This window comes from Cryptomeria japonica, chromosome 8 (genome assembly GCF_030272615.1).
Source record: "Cryptomeria japonica chromosome 8, Sugi_1.0, whole genome shotgun sequence".
NCBI lineage: Eukaryota > Viridiplantae > Streptophyta > Pinopsida > Cupressales > Cupressaceae > Cryptomeria > Cryptomeria japonica.
The window spans coordinates 323,208,296-323,224,678 of NC_081412.1; the positions used below are offsets into that span (position 1 = coordinate 323,208,296).

General features: G+C 35.0%; 1 protein-coding gene across 1 annotated transcript; it reads right to left on the bottom strand.

Moving 5' to 3' along the window:
- Positions 1–4,630: 4,630 nt before the first annotated feature.
- On the bottom strand, positions 4,631–15,727 carry LOC131061505 (O-fucosyltransferase 10). The gene is made up of 10 exons (XM_057995223.2): positions 14,647–15,727; positions 13,589–13,661; positions 12,748–12,815; positions 12,555–12,643; positions 12,207–12,404; positions 11,575–11,779; positions 11,266–11,433; positions 6,192–6,359; positions 5,875–6,065; positions 4,631–5,550 (listed from the first exon to the last, which is right to left on the bottom strand). The coding sequence occupies exons 1-10, from the start codon at positions 15,160–15,162 to the stop codon at positions 5,394–5,396; spliced, it is 1,833 nt and encodes a 610-aa protein (XP_057851206.1). The 5' UTR covers positions 15,163–15,727; the 3' UTR covers positions 4,631–5,393.
- Between the last annotated feature and the right edge of the window lie 656 nt (positions 15,728–16,383).

Below are 16,383 nucleotides of genomic sequence, written 5' to 3' on the forward strand. Positions count from 1 at the left end.
CCTTTTATCTACTTAAACCAAGCCCAGAGTTTCTTCAAAACAAGGTACTCCCTATGACCTTTACAATTCTTAGTTACATCCTTCATTTCCTTAGTATCATGTGGGTTCCCACTCTTCCTCTTGTTCAATATGTTATGAGTCTTAATAAACTTTTCAAGACAATTCCTCAAGGGTGCCTTGTACATACAATACCTTTCAACGATGGGACTTCTTAGGTTGGGACTTCTAATAGGTGAACATATATTTGAACATCCAACTTCTTAGGTAGGGAATTCTAATTGGTGAACATGGACATGAAACAAAGCAAATAATAAATGGGGCATTTGACGTCTTAAGTTGTGCAATATCCTTATCTAAGGATACAAGCTCAATAATCATAATGGTCTAGGTTTTAAGCATGGGGTAAGTTGCATAGAATGGTTGTCAACTGATCCATTGTCTTATCATTGTCAATATCAACCATTTGAAAAAAGGCAAATAGAGTAACTTAGAAGTATTATTTAAAATTGTATCCAAGAAGGGCTTCATCAAACTATTAGCCATGTTATTTTGCTCCTATGATCTCATGTCCTTGTGGAAGACATGGTTTTTCAATCTTTTCGTTCCTTTATGGTCTTACTCTTATATCCAAGAATTCAAGTTTTTAGTTCCCATCCAAACCCCCTTTTAATTAGAGGTCTCTAGTTAAGAACAATTGTATTTGTAATGTTATTAACCACCCCTCCTTTAAATGATACTTTTCAACCTTTTAAGGATAGTAATTGTGTTCTCAATGTAATTTCAAACCACAATTTCACTAAGGTCGTCTTCTAAAATGTTGTTGTGCATAGTTTATGATTTTGATTGTGTAAGTTTTTTTCCTTTGGCGTTTAGGATCAAACTCTGTGATCCATCATTTTCTATTTTCTTCTCATGCTTTATTCTTAATGATAGATCAAAGAGTTTGATTTGAAACGTTGAAGGAAAAAATTTACATGGTCAAAACCAAAAACTATGCACAACAATACTATTTATTGACTGTGAAAATAAGATTTCATCTAAAATGTTGATAACTAATGACTTCATCTACTTCCAAAATGTCCATGAAAGAATCAATCTCTACCTATCATTGTTATTAATGGAAGTCTTATATCAAAATTTCCTCCTTTACCTTTATCTACAACTTTCTTAGCTTTCTTGGTTAAGATAAGGGAATCTTTTGGCTCCTATTGTTTATGAGCAATTCTCTTCTCCCATATCTTAGACCAACTAGAATTTTGAAAGTTACAAAAGTTAAGAACTTTTCTAGTGTGAGTTTAGGGCATAACCAAAATCACTAGGAATTGTTAAGAGTTTTATCAGGCTAATTTTGCAAACAAAATAAACCCCTCCAATTCTCAAATTTCTTTCACAATGCTAAGATTTCAAATTTGCAAATTAGAAAATTTAAATAACACCCAACCACAACCAAAGAAATAATGGATTTCACCTGTTTTACACCTGAAATCATCGAAAATCAAGTTAGTTAGAATAAAGGGAAATCACAAAAAACCCAAATCTAAAATAAAATCAAACATAAACCAATGAAAGTACGCAATTTAAACAATAAATGAAATCGATTAAAACTCCCTAATGCACGTCGCTTCCATTGTTCTTCTTAGTCTTGTAGAATGCTGACTCTCAAAGTCGTGTTGCTAACCTGCATTAAGACAACAAGAATTCGAAGATTGTGATTCTAGAAAATGAAGGAATTGATGTTGAATTTATAGATTTTGGAGAGGAAATTTGGACGGTCGAGCTGCATTCGGGAAATATGGTTGAGATTGCTTGAGATAAAACGGATTTAGAGAATAACTCAAATTGATAGAGAGTCGACCTCATTTGATTAATGAGTGAACTGGATTGATTGGGAGTTGATTGGTTTGATTAATCAATTGAATTGAATAGACTGGGGAGATAACTAAGTTAACTGGTTAGTTGATTGATTTGATTGCCTTGTCAGAAAAGGTGATTGACAGTTGAACTCAGAGTCGGCGATAGTTAGGAATTTAAGCATGTGTTGTAGGATTTTGGCATGGAATTTGAATTTAAATTTGAATTTGATTTTCGAAATCATGAAATGACATGCACATTTATTGAAATTAACTAAAATTAAAATTTGGAGAAAATTTGAATTTTTGAATATTTAAGTTAGATAATTAAATAATTAAAAAAAAATTAATTATGGAGACTAGAAATTGAATTTAATTAAACAATAAAGATTATTTAATTAAATTTGTAAATTCATAATTAATTAAACAAGTGCCACATAGTGGCGAGTACTTGCCTTGTTAATTTGTAGTTGAAATAGTAATTTATTAATTGTAACTAATATATTCTTAAATTTAATTTATTTTGTTTTATATTATTATTTTTTGTTAATTTGTAGTTTAAATAGTAATTTATTAATTGTAACTAATATATTTTTAATTTAATTTTTTTTTTATATTATTTATACAATTTGTTATCGCATTGATAACAAATATATTTTTAATTTAATTTTTTTTTATCTATATTATAAACTTTGTCATGATACATGAAAAGTTTGGGGGATTTTAAAACAATAATGTCTATAATTATAAAATATTTCATGAATAACATATTAATAATTATATTTTAGTTATGATATGTGAAATTTTTTACGAGTCAAGAAAATATGTAATTACCACTCTTGTGTGTTCCTTGTGTTAATTTTTATTGATATGTAAATGTCATTTTGAGTTTTTGCGTGGTGATTCCTAAAAACCTGAGATTATGCGTTGTTCCGGGAAACCCGTTTATGAGAGGCAAAGCAATATTAGCCAATCGTTTGCAACAAAAATATTTTTTGTAAATTATAATGTTAACAAATGTGCATCTATACTATAAAATAAATTAAAAAAATTTAAAGAAAGAAAAATAATTGCTTTTCATTGATCTAAATAATTTTTTTTAATAACCATATAAGCACAACAAATGAACTTTCATTACAATAGTATTGCCTAACGACAATTACTAATAATAAAATATTTAATTAATTTTAAGAAGGGGGAGGTTAAATTATTAAATGACTTGAAGGAAATTGAATAATTGGAAGTTATGAAATATGATGATTAAATTAGTTTAGAAGAACAAAATTAAATTAATTAAATAATCATTTAATTATATAATTAATGAAGACGAATAATTATTAGCAGTGTTAAAGATGGGACATTTTTAAGTGTCTACATCACCCAAGCCCAATTATACCAAGAGACTCGTTGCATCAAGTTCTTGTCAATCATGTGATTGTTTGAGTTAGCCTAAAAATTTAATTAGTGTTGCTAAAGAACAAACCTAGTTTTACATTATTTATATGTAACATGTTTATTTAACATTTATATCTAATTTTGTAATTATGTTATTGCACTCTATCCAAAAAAAACTTATTTTAGGAGAATAAAGTTACACACTCATTATTGGCAATTAGTTGTGAGGTTAAACAACAAAAACAAAATCCTTGATGAGAATCAAACCCTACCAAGATTTGACAAGTTTAGAGGAGGGACACCTTGAGAAATATGTAAAAATGTAAATATTACATGAAAAGTAGGTGCAATTATAAAAATACATAGTAATGGCTTTAAATGTACTTCTTGATGCCATTACATTTTTTTTACTTACGATTGTGCATTTTTGTATTGTGTTTTGTACTTGTGTATACAATAATAATAATGTTATTCAAGCATTTAATATTGTTGACATTTGATTCAATAAATTAAATGCATTTAAAATAATATCCACTTCAATCATATTCACATTTAATAAACTATATAATAATATTTTTCAAGTTTGTTGGCTTTATATATGTTTTTAGTAGAGCAAATAATAAGGTCAAAATGTATGACATACAATAATGGTGATGTCATTCAAAAATTTATTATGTTGACATTTTATTTAATGAATTAAATGCTTAAAGGATATGAAAAAAATTAGAATGAATTTGCACTACTCTTTCTTGTATGAACCAATAGAAAGAAAAAATAATAAATAGTGACAGTTTACAATCATTTAAAAAAAAAATTAAACAGACTAGAATTTTAATTCTATTTAAACTAACAGAAGAAATAGAATCCAACCAATGGATAAGTATTCTGAGTGCACTGAAGACTGCAGCTCTCAATAAGATGGAAATACGACCAAATTTAGATTCCAAAACCTGGGAGTTAACGCTAATTAGTTTCCAACCAAAGAATTAGTTACACACGATTTTTTTCAATGAAGCGCGCTTTTCAACTCCTTCAGCTCTGAAATTTGTTCAAGAAATTGCCAAGAAATTGCAAAGTGATGCAAGTGAATGCACAATCTTAGGTTATGCTTAGCATTCAAATTCAGCAGTTTTATTTGATTTTCAAAAGTAGGATGCACTAAACGACGGATGCATTCAATTCTTGGGCAGCTTGGGTGGCAGGTAATTTATTGGTTTTCAGATAGGCAATGAATGCTCGGTGGAACTTAAATTCACCATTAATGCCAGCAATCGACAATGAGAACAATATTTAGCTTAAGATTAATGATTCTGGATACGTTACGGAATGGAGAAACGGTTGTCACATTAAGCACAATCACTCGATCAAAGATTTCAATATCGCTGTTGTGGACTTCATAAAAAACCAACTTTTATTGGCAATCTCCAAACAATGGTCACCTGCCTATCGGAGATGGGTTGCGCAATAGACTGGAATGGCCGAACACCTGATCAAATATAACTTGAATGCTTTTAGATCACTTAATCAATAATATAGACCTCTTCCCTTGGCCTGAGACCTACACAATGCTTGCATGGTCTGTCTAAGCCATCCAATTGGATTTGATCAAATGCTTATCGCTCGGCGAAGGAAAGGGTTTCGGAAGACTAAGAAGCAAGCTTCTCTCTTCTCGACAATTTGAGCCAAATATTACAATGTGAAGAAAACTACCTGTCAACCTTGTGGCTTTGTACTCTTCCTCCATTTCAGTTTTACAAATGGACCAGACATTTGACAAATGTGATCAATTCCTGTTTCATTAAAATTGTACAATCATAATATACAGCTTCCCTTCTAGACATCTTTCTTGGGGACTCTGAATGCTTAGAACAAGTACAACCAGGAAATAATGACATGATTTACAACGTAAACTGTCAACTAGATACTAAATCATAGATCCAATCCACTCTAGTCCAATCCTAGACAATAAATCTGAAGCATTGCTGACTTGCACACAATGTGAATTTCACTTGAGTACAGACCATTTGAATTGCGCGGTATTAATACAAAAAGATTATTGTACTCAGTCAAGTAGATTAGAAGGTCATGAGCACCCTCCAATAGAGTTTCAGAATGTTGAAAGAAAATCCTGCCTCCTTAGGTGCAGATTCAGGTGTTGGTGCCACTGAGTTTTCCCTCATTCTGGTGACACATACAATCTGGCATGGGGAAGTTATATATCGACCCATTGACCTTTCTGAGTGCAATACCTTTAATATCACTTTGGCGGTGCATTGTTTGCATTTGCCGCTTAAAAGTCTCCCATCTGCAACACCAATGAACAGAGATGCAACAAGGAGTATGAAACAAAGCCATTATCATACAACCAAAGCAATCAACAACAGTACTCCAAACCGATATGATCTTTTCTGTTTATTAAAATATAGCCATTTCACAAGTCACACAGACTTCCTATTCTTAAACGTTGTCTTAAACATGATTATTTGCAGATCCTTTCAAAAAATTATTTCAGCTATCCCATATAATAATACATCTGATGCAAAAACAGCTTAATGACTAAGGATGGGGATCAACACAACGAAAACTATTCTCTATGAAAAGCGACAGCTGGTTATCCAATTAAACTTACTTTATCTTTGGATTATCAAAAAGTAGGGCCAATTTGCGTTTGTTTGGCTTGATTGTCTTAGCATGCCCTCTAAAAAGATATCTCCTTTGACCCATCAAAAAATGTGGAAAGTTGCCTCCTTGGGTAGTAACAAAAACTTCACTGTGCAAGCAAACTGTATAGTCTAATGCAGCCATCCTTGAGGAGTACTCCTGCGATCATTAGCCATCTTTGGTTCACAACTTGCATGAACTCAGACATTTGCTTGAATATTTGGAAAGGACCAAAATATATCAGTTTATGTAGTGGTAATCATTAATGCAAGAAAAGAAGGATACCTTAAATGCGGCCAGTTCTTCTGGAGATGCAAGTGTTTCCTTCGTTTGTAACAGGGGAAACATCTGTTGGAGTGCAGCCATGTTTTTCTCTGCCTTGTATATTCTTCCAGATGCTAAATATATTGATGTGTTATTATTAAAGCCCATGCCTCTAAGCATCATGCCTACCTGCTCCATACAACAAAATTAGAGAGATGAGTCAACTTTACATATAGATTCACACCATCCAGATAGTTTAGCTATGTGTAATATTATTTTAGAGAATGTGCAAGATAAGAACTAGACATGAACTAACATTTTGTGCCTTAACGAATCCAGTGCCTTAAAATCACAAAGCTTTGAACTCTGGACTAGTCTATGGTGAATGTGGATCATCTCTGCATTGTCTGTTGACTTTCCCACTTAATCAATTTTAGCAAAATGAACCTAAACGAACATGCAGAATACATTCTCTAAAATTATGACGAGACTCCCGAAAACATGGATCAGTCTATATGCAAATTTAATTGTGTTCTAATGCCAAACAAGCTCCAGTTAAGGAATTAAGCTGTGCATCCAATAAAACATGCTATTTTCTGTGTAAGATAGTAAGCAACCATAATGAGGATAGCAAAATCCTACACACTAGTAACTAACACCGAGTGCCCCTTTCTGTGTACACTTCCTCCAGCTGCACTATATCTCTATCTCGATTGCCTTGCATGGTGACTGGAGAACTTCTAAACTGTGATCTCTTGGGGTTCTGCTTCTCTCTCTCTGTTTTGTCATAGGCTAGGCATTCCATCCCTGCATATGCTATGTTCTTCTACCTGCAACTATTCTCAAGCTTCTCTTTTTCTCTACTTATATATCTCTGCACAATTGAATTGAAATCAAATTTCTACAACCACCACAAGCCTCAGGGGGCCCAAACACTAATCCCCAGGAAATTTAAGAGTTGTATGAGAAAAGAATGCTACTGCCTGTTGTGCGTTGGTAGCACAATTTTGATGGTTGGGCCCATAAAAGTTCAACTTTCAGCCATTTGCCCAAGCTCAAACACTAGCGAAGTTTGCAGGTCACTAGCACGGTTTTCTGGTTCACAACTGCAATTATTCACAAGACCAGGAACATCTGTGGCCAAAATCCAATTTCCAAAACCTTCCCAGAACTTTCTTCCAGTTTCTCAGCATCTCGCCTTCACCAAGCATCAAATCAATGATACGCACTCTTACCTTAATCTCTTTCCTATGCATTAATAGATTCTCTTACCAGCTTAGTGTATCACTGATTCACTGTTATCTATACTGGTAAATGCAATAATTGAAAAAACATAGTTTTCTAGGCAAATACACAATAAGTAAATAAAACACCCTTTCTTTCCTAAAGCTAGTAAAATTTAACCAAAATTTAGCAAATGAATTGTTACAACAGAAACTAAATATTTTTGCTGATCAATTAGCTTCCTGCACAAGGACAATATAAGTTCATCCTAATGGTTATATTTTAGGAGTACCATTCCTTAAAACTCATACATGTTAGCACAGAGATAGCCTAGCATTATTATTTCCCTCGAATACTCACATCTTTAGTCTTTGCCTATTCATGATAATTACATAGCTTTTAACAAAAAAATCATTCTGATGAGCATACAAAAGCTGCATAAATTGACACACTTTCTCTCCCAACTCAATGCTGAATTTTGAAAAAAATTTATCAGCACTACATTATTGAATATTGTTTCCATGCTTACAATGTTTAACCTCTTCCCTACCATCAAACTGTTTTGTTGAGAAAGCTTTTGCCATGGTATTTCCTGTAAAGGCCTTCACACACGAGTGATAATTATAAAAATGTTGCCTGTGATTTTGAAATATAAATGGCTGTGGATGCCTCAAACAAAAGCAGAAGACCACAGAGATTAGGACCGAGCAGCTTCCTGGAAGAAAATACCCTCCCTCTAACAGGAACAACATCTACCTACTACCCTAACAGGAATGACATCTAACTACTGGGTATGCAGATATTTTCACAAAGAACCCCTTAAATCTCAGAGTCTCCACTCTCATATGTGAGGGAATTTCTGCCAGTATAGCCATAGGTATTTTCATTTGTTTCTGAACTATGCACTCCATAAGACAAATAAAACTGGACACTTGCTGTCACAATGAAGAAGAAAAGATAAAGAGAGTCACAGAGTTCTTGATCAAGTTACATAGTTTAAAATCCAAGATGCAGAAGGAAAAGGAAAAGGAAAAGGAGGTTTAGCAGACAACTCTTTGGTCTTTGCATACTCTTCTTTGCTGGCTACCCATGGGTTCCATGGGCTGTTTGCCTCGTGGACGTTATTAAAAGCATTCATTCCAGATTCCTTCATCTGCTTGCCTTACCTAAAATGTGCACAAATATGCTCTGTATTGTATCTCAGGTGAGCGATCTCCGAAGGTAGGATGTAGGCCAGCACACTACAATTTTTTGGCTGGTTACGGTTGGAAACTGAATCTCAAACTTAGGTACAAATTAGTTTTACGTAGTAGCTCTGTTTTACAATCCATTTATTTGTTTCTATAACTACATAGATAGATTGATAGAGAGGGAAGGAGGCTCCTGTCTAAATTTAATTAATTCATCTTAGATAGTCTTCTCTTAATCCTTCCTCTTAGGTTAAGGTAGATTAGGTCTGATAGCACAGGTTAGTAAAATGTATTGCATAGCAGCCATTGTCACATGGACATTACAATAAGTGTTTAAACTTAAAACTTAAAAGTAGAGCTATGAGCAAAGATACAGCTCTCATTACAGACGCACAAAGAACTTGGGACAAAATGAATAGAAAGGCATTGATTGTAAATGGGTCTTCAAAATCAAGTTCAAAATTGATGGCTTAATTGACAAGCTTAAGGCAAGATTGGTAGCTAAGGCTACAAACAAGTTGAAGGCGATGAATATGAGGAAACCTTTGCTCCAATTGCACAGATGATCACAATCTGAGCGGTGATAGCAATTGCTTCCCAACACAATTGAAAATGCACCAAATGGATATCAAAAGTGCATTCCTGAATGAAGATTTGATAGAAGAGGTGCAACCTCCTAGTTTTGCTGAAAAAGGAAAGGAATATATGGTATTCCACCTAAAAAAGGCACTATATGGTTTTAAAACAAGCGCCACAAGCCTAGTATTCAAAAAATGATAATTACTTTCGTTAAGAGGAGTTTTCAGAAATCTAAAGCTGAACCATATCTATACATTGAAATTTTTAATCACAAGTTGTTATTCATTATGCTGTATGTCAATGATTTGCTCATTACTGGGTATGATCAATCACTTAAAGATGAAGTGAAAGAAGATACGAAGACAGATTTTGAAATGTCTAAACTTGGATGACTTCATTACTTTCTTAGAATTGTAGTATGGCAAAGTCAAACACCTAGAAAAATATCTCTCAAATGAAATACGCTCAAGAAAATCTCAACACAGTTCAAAATACAATACTGCAATGCTTCACCAAAGCCAATGGAGATAGGAACTAAATTAACTGAAGACCAAAATGTTAAAGCAATTAATGAATCGCTGAATAGGAGTTTGATAGAAAATTTGATTTACTTGATATTGTCTTGATTCATGACTCATCCAAGACAAAGTCATTGGTTAGCTGCAAAGCAAATTTTGAGATATCTTCAAGGAGCAAAAATTTTTAGATTATCATTAGAATATTCAAAGAATGAAGATTTTAAACTTGCTGATTTTTCAGATTCAGATTGGACAGGTTGCGTCAACTCTAGGAAACCAACCCTTGGTTATTACTTCAATCTTGGATCTGCCATTGTTTCATGGAGTTGTAAGAAAAAATATGACGCTGCACTGTCATCCACTGAGGCTGAGTACAAGGTAGTTGTTGCACATGTGAAACAATATGGCTTAGACAACTTCTTAAGGATCTTAGTCACCCACAACCTAATTCCACAATTGTGTATTGTGATAATCAAAATGTGTTGAAGATGTCCAAGAATCTGTTGTTCCATGCTTGCAAAAAGCATATTGAAGTACATCATCACTTCACTCTTGAGCTTGTCCTCAATAAAGAAATTGAGCTAGTTTATACACCAACCAATGAGCAATTTGCAGATGTCTTCACCAAACTTTGAGTAGAGATAAAGTTGAATACATTCGAGAATGTACTGTTGTTAAATGTTGTTCATTTGTAAATGGTTAGCTAATAAGCCTATTTGTTATAGGCAGCCCCCATCATCTGGTAGAATGTTGGAAATATATACTCCATTTAATCACACTCCCTAAACATCTGTTACATAAGGACACAGTTGTCATGTAGAGACATTTCTTTTCATATATTTTGCCTATTTAAAGGATCTTTGGATCCATAAATCATATATAGAGCAAATACATTCAAACCTCTCCAATTTCAACAGCCACAAGGTACAAGCACAGAAGTTGACAGTAGGTCATTCTTTAACAATAAACTTATTTTAGCCATCAAAATTCTCACTCCTATATCTTTGAATGTAAAAGACAATAATTGCACCCTTGGGAGAAGTCTTGATTCTTGATATGGCATGCAAAGCACCATTCATGAGTTTTAACCACCTTGGACACGCTCAGTTTTGCAGGGTAATAACACCGCTGCCAATAAATAATGTCAAATCCTCAATTCATGTGAACTACAAACAGAGCAGCAAGTTTAATTCCTTTTTAGAAAGTTTGAGACCAAGCACATTGCACCAAATGAACAATCAATTTCTTCCAAGAATCCAATGAACTTAAGCATAATCATGTAGGAATTAGTCTATAGAGAAACAACTTGAATCCCAGTACACTTTTATGCAACAAATTTGACCTGAGATCTTGGCAATGACATTAAACCCTAGGCATCGCGTTATACCAATATAAATTTTAACTTGAACAGTGAGTACTATTTTTCTATTTATTGGAAACATTTTAAGCTTCTTTACTAATAAGGAAAGAGAGAAAAGAAAAGAAAGTGTCATTCACTCTATAGTTTGAGCATGTTTTTGATGTCATGTCTTTCTAACCAAAGGTCATATGAAATCAATCCAAGGAAATATATCAGTGAAGCACCTCCAATGGAGAAAGAGGACATTTCCCATTCTTCCTGTTCATCCCAGGCCTAATGACGCGACCCTTTCTATTGAATTTGCCCTTCCATCCTCTTTCACGTGCAGCATTCATTTCAAGCTTCTCTGCCTCTCCTCCATCATAAACACAGCATGAGAAAGCTACCATGTCCTACAAATTATAGAAGAGTAACAATCATATCCAGAATATACTCATACAAAAATACTACAACATTTTTACCTAGTAAACTTCATGCAGAAGGTAAATATTGTGTCCATTTAAAAGATACGGAAACATGGATGTTATAAGCACCTCTTCAAACCGAAGATGAACAGATATAAACTTCCCATTATGCTTGGAGCTTGCCCTGGTCATGCGCTTTACTAACTTTTCTGCAAGTGAAGCAATGGGCTCAGAAAATTTTAATGCTTCATAATTAGCCAAACATCGGAGACGCTGTATGTTGGATGGGACCTCTGATGCCAATCGATTTGCAAAGGGAGATATCCGGATCACACTAGCATAAAAGAAGAAACATTTTAGATAGATAAATATTGTGTTGGCCAAACTTCCAGAGAGGGTTCGAATGTATTCACCTATACATACAGAGAGGAATAAAATGTATTCACTTATTCACAGAGACTGATTTCTCTGTGCATGATCAAAATATCTCACAGAAACAAACTTCCAGAGAGGAATAAAATGTATTCACTTATTCACGCAGACTGATTTCTTTACACATTATCTGTAAGATTCTCGGAAGCTTATAAAACTCAAATGTGCAAGTTTACAAGCACTTAACCTTTCTTGTGTAATAGACTTAACCAAGAATAAAACCCAAAGCTTCTACAATTACAAAATCTAGATTATTCCTGTACTAATCAATGCTTATAAATTTGTTCAAATCGTTAAGAAATTAAGATAAGTTCAAAGATTTAACCTACCCAGTATCAAGTAATTTGGGAAGAACCTTTTGCAAGTAGTAGTCGACAGAAGACCAAGCCTTAATCCTGAAATTTAAGATATTGCTTGTATTGTAGTCAAACCTCTCCATTAAATCTTGTGGGAGCTCTCTCACTATCCTTACATCGTCTCTCAAAGTTCTTATAAAATGTTCCTCGTCATATATGTCTCCAAACTTGCTGGTAGACAAGAAATTCAAAGCATTAGCTGCCCAGATGAATCATCTTGCATCGTAAATAGAAACAGTATTACAAGTTTACGTAGCCCAGTCATTCCATGAGAAAAGGCAAACCAAGGCAGAGAGACATCATAAATATAAGACAGCTTACCTGGGATCTTGCCAAATACTGTTAAAGTGGAACTTGGGAATCACAAGAGTTGCATTCAGAAGGCCTGCCAGCGCTACTGCATTGCAGATCTGCAAAACCAAGTAGAGTTTGTACCAGAGGCTCAATCCAATATGGAGAAACAATAAACTGTATAGAATAATTCCAGTCAATGATCCACAGAGAGATTATATACCGATGTGCGCTGCTGATTCAGACCACCATTTGCTTCAATAATTATATAACCAGTAGAATGTGCTAATCCTGTAATATGCAAACACCAGCACAGCTTGTCTTTAGCACTGTATTTTCTTTTTTGTCCCCATGAAATATATACTATATAGTATATCTAATAGTTGGTTGCAAAGAATATGAACATATTTGAATTTGTGACCAGTTGTAATTCTTAAACAAACTACGACCTTAACAGCCTAATACCAAGAAATTCACTTAAGCTACCCAAGGAGGCATCAAAACGAATAACTTTTCCCGTAATTCGCTCACTTGGATGACTCTTATTCAAGTCTGTCAAAAAATGCCAGAGTTCTATAGCGTATGATAAAACAAAACAAGTACGAGGCTGGTGAAACAGGCAAGTTAACTAATTAAACGTAGGGACAATATCCCTTTTTCAACTGTAATCTAAACACGGATCTTTTTCTGGTATGGAGTAGCAGGATTCTCAATAAAAAAGTGTGTTAATCGCCTTGACAATAGTGACTAATTTGAGAAATTTTACCGATTCTATTAATGATACATTCGTAAGGCAACGAAACCAAATACTGCTAACAAAATACAACCTGCAACCTTTGAAAAATAAATGAAGTTGGCTAGAAGTTGATATCTTAGATTCTGCCATACAGAGAGAAACTGAATTGACCTATTTCTAAAACCAATCCATAAGCGATTTATAAAACACTAGTTATAGTCTCGATTAATGATACATTCACAATCATAGGCATAATCATCAAGAGTCAAGACCAACATGATCACGATTCTATTTCTTAGCAGAATAAATCTTATGAGAGGATACTAACCTCTACTCAATGTACGGTTTATACAAGGTATCCATTCTTCTCCCTGCCTGGGATGTTGCCACGCTGTCATAAGCTGCAAAAGAAAATTTAATTATAATTTGTTGGTTGATCTCTAAAAGATTCAGCAAGACAAATTCACAGAATCATTATCTTAGGAAACTATAATTGTCATCAAAACTTTATCCGTTATCAGATAAACTTCCTGCGGAGTCGCGGACAAAAATGGCCAAAACCACTTGACCGGGAATGGCACAACATTTACTACACGATACTTAAGATAGATAGAATTTACAAGGTCCAAATGTATGATCCACGTCTATTTCGAAAATTCATGTAGCGCAATTACTTGCCCCGCATTGTAATTAACAGAGCCCATCTACAGGAAAAGACGTAACGTATCGAAAATGCTAATCTGTAACCTTGATGCCGCGCATTAATATGCAGAGGCCGAAGCAGGAAAAGCGTTATTTACCTTAACTAAAAATTAAATCTTCTCATAAAAGCTCTGCCAAGGTATACCATTTGCGTGGTTTGAAATTATATCAATTTGATTGCTAGATTCATATGCAAGCCATATTGATGATAGATTATGGAGTGCGATTGAAATTTGAAATTTTTGATTCATATCCAAGCCATATCGATGATAGATCATGCAGTGCGATTGGAATTTGAAATTGAAATTTTTATATGAAATTTTCATTGCCTAGATTCATGTAGAAGCCATATTGGCGATCGATCGTGAAGTGTAACTGGAAATGTTCTATCCAAAGGCCTTCCAAATACAGAAACCCATTTGTAGGCTTGACAAGCAGCGGTAGCTGGTGGCTGGTGGCTGAGGTGGCTCATATATTGCAAAGTTAGTGTGCAGATATGATTAAAATGGAAATAAGGCCCGGACGTACAAAACAGGGGATTGTGCACTAACTTCCAACAAAACTGCACTCTGATGCATATCAAGATAATGGCGCACAAACCCACTTCCGAGAAGTAATCTGATATAGTAAAGAACATGTTGTAAGTAAATACTACATAAAAAGAGGCAAGATGGCAGAACCAACCACGTCAGAGGCAGAAGAGAGATTGTTGTGATAAACCTGCATTGCAGGCCAGAGATTGCGGAAAACCAGAGGGCTGCGATAGTGCGATCCGGAAGTGGGCTGCTGGGCCACTCCGGGCGTCTCCAATGACATGGTGCCCATGTAGAGCAGCATTCCCGAAATGTAGACCAGCGGCGCCACCAACAACACTGCATGCCTTTTCAACAGAAGCGACACCACCAAGCACACCAGCTTCTGCATGAATTTGGCAGGTGGCAATGGCACTGCCGATGCCAATCCCCCGCCCACCTGCTGCATACGGCTGCTCTTATTGCCACTGCTACATCGCGCATATTTCACCCGTCTTGTCCTTCCCGGAGACGCAGGCGGCGAAGGCGAGGGCGATGCCGATGCATTGGGACTCCTACTCCTGCTCCTGCTCCTACTTCTGCTTCTGCTCCTGCTCCTGCTCTTACTGCTCTTACTACTCTTACTACCCGACTCTTTCCCGTAGACCTGCATGAGGACACCTCTCATTACCGCCTGCCTTGTTCTTTTAGCCCATGAAAGGCACTGGTTTTCATGCTGCCTGCACCAGTAACACCAGTTGCCCTAAAAAGCGGACTTTTAAAAGTACTAGTATCCAAATCCAAACTCCACTGTTACAATGTACGACAAAGCGCCATGAGAATGACCACGGATTCCCAAGGTTGCATAATGCTCAGAGTAAAGTGCAGTGGGGAATCGGCACCCCTGGAGTGTGAAGGAATCTATGCTCTCGTTAAATCAAATAAAGTTTGTTGATGTAGCAAGTGGGCGACAAGAGAAGCAGGAGGCATTTTGAATCAGTGAATCTCCACCTTACACTGTTGGGCAATTTGAGCTCCTTTAGTGAATAATCTTTAAGCCCACCTTAAACCTTTGTCCTGACGCATGGTAGAACGTTAGATGTAAGTCTGAGGCTGGTAGGGCTAGGAGGACATGGACATGGTGGCATTTGCTAGGCTGTAGAGCACTTTGGATGGATTGCGTTTTCAGAGTCACGGGTGCGCCAGTATGAAGATGGAGCATATATCCCGCCGTGACCATACGAACAAGCCTTTCCATTTGCCAAAGCTATTATTATGTCTTATTTATGATGCACTCAGATCTTCATTACTTGGGGGCCACGTGCTCGCCACTGTAAATGAAACGTCAACGTACAGTCCACTGTTCCTTGCTTTTTCTGGTTTTACTGTACGGAATCAACTCAAAAACACAAATAGGACCAAAAGAAGAAAGTATCTAAACAAAGCCTCATTCATTTAATTTTATCCCTTGTTTACCCTTCAAGAGGAATAAAAGGCGCCCCGCTTTAAAAAGGTATTTTAATGTAAGGTGTAAGGCTGCAATATCCAAAATTTATTTTTTTTAGGTGGGTTTGGAAGAGTATTCGGTTGGTAAATCAGCATATTTTTTTATTTTTTTTATTTTTTTATTTTGGAGAAGAATAAGATGCGCGTTTTTTACGAAGTATTTTAATTTAAGATGTAAAAGAGTGCAATAGCCAAAATGGCATCTCCCTTTCTTATTTGTTTGTCTTTCTTATTTGTTTGTGAGGAGTTGTGTGAAAGTTGGTAAAATGAGTATTTCTTTTAAAAAAATTATTTGAGAGATGTAGAGAGATATTTTTAAATATCTATTTTCAATTAGATTTTGGATTAAAATAGAATAGGTATTTTGAAAATGATATCTATTGACATGTTTTTGCATAGATTT

Excerpts from the sequence above, each read along its gene's own strand:
- LOC131061505 (XM_057995223.2), bottom strand. The coding sequence starts at position 15,162 with ATGAGAGGTGTCCTCATGCAGGTCTACGGGAAAGAGTCGGGTAGTAAG. Across the intron at positions 6,360-11,265 it reads GTCCTCTTTCTCCATTGGAG|GTAGGCATGATGCTTAGAGG; the intron begins GTGCTTCACTGA and ends TGTATGGAGCAG. Across the intron at positions 6,066-6,191 it reads AAGAACTGGCCGCATTTAAG|GAGTACTCCTCAAGGATGGC; the intron begins GTATCCTTCTTT and ends TAATGATCGCAG.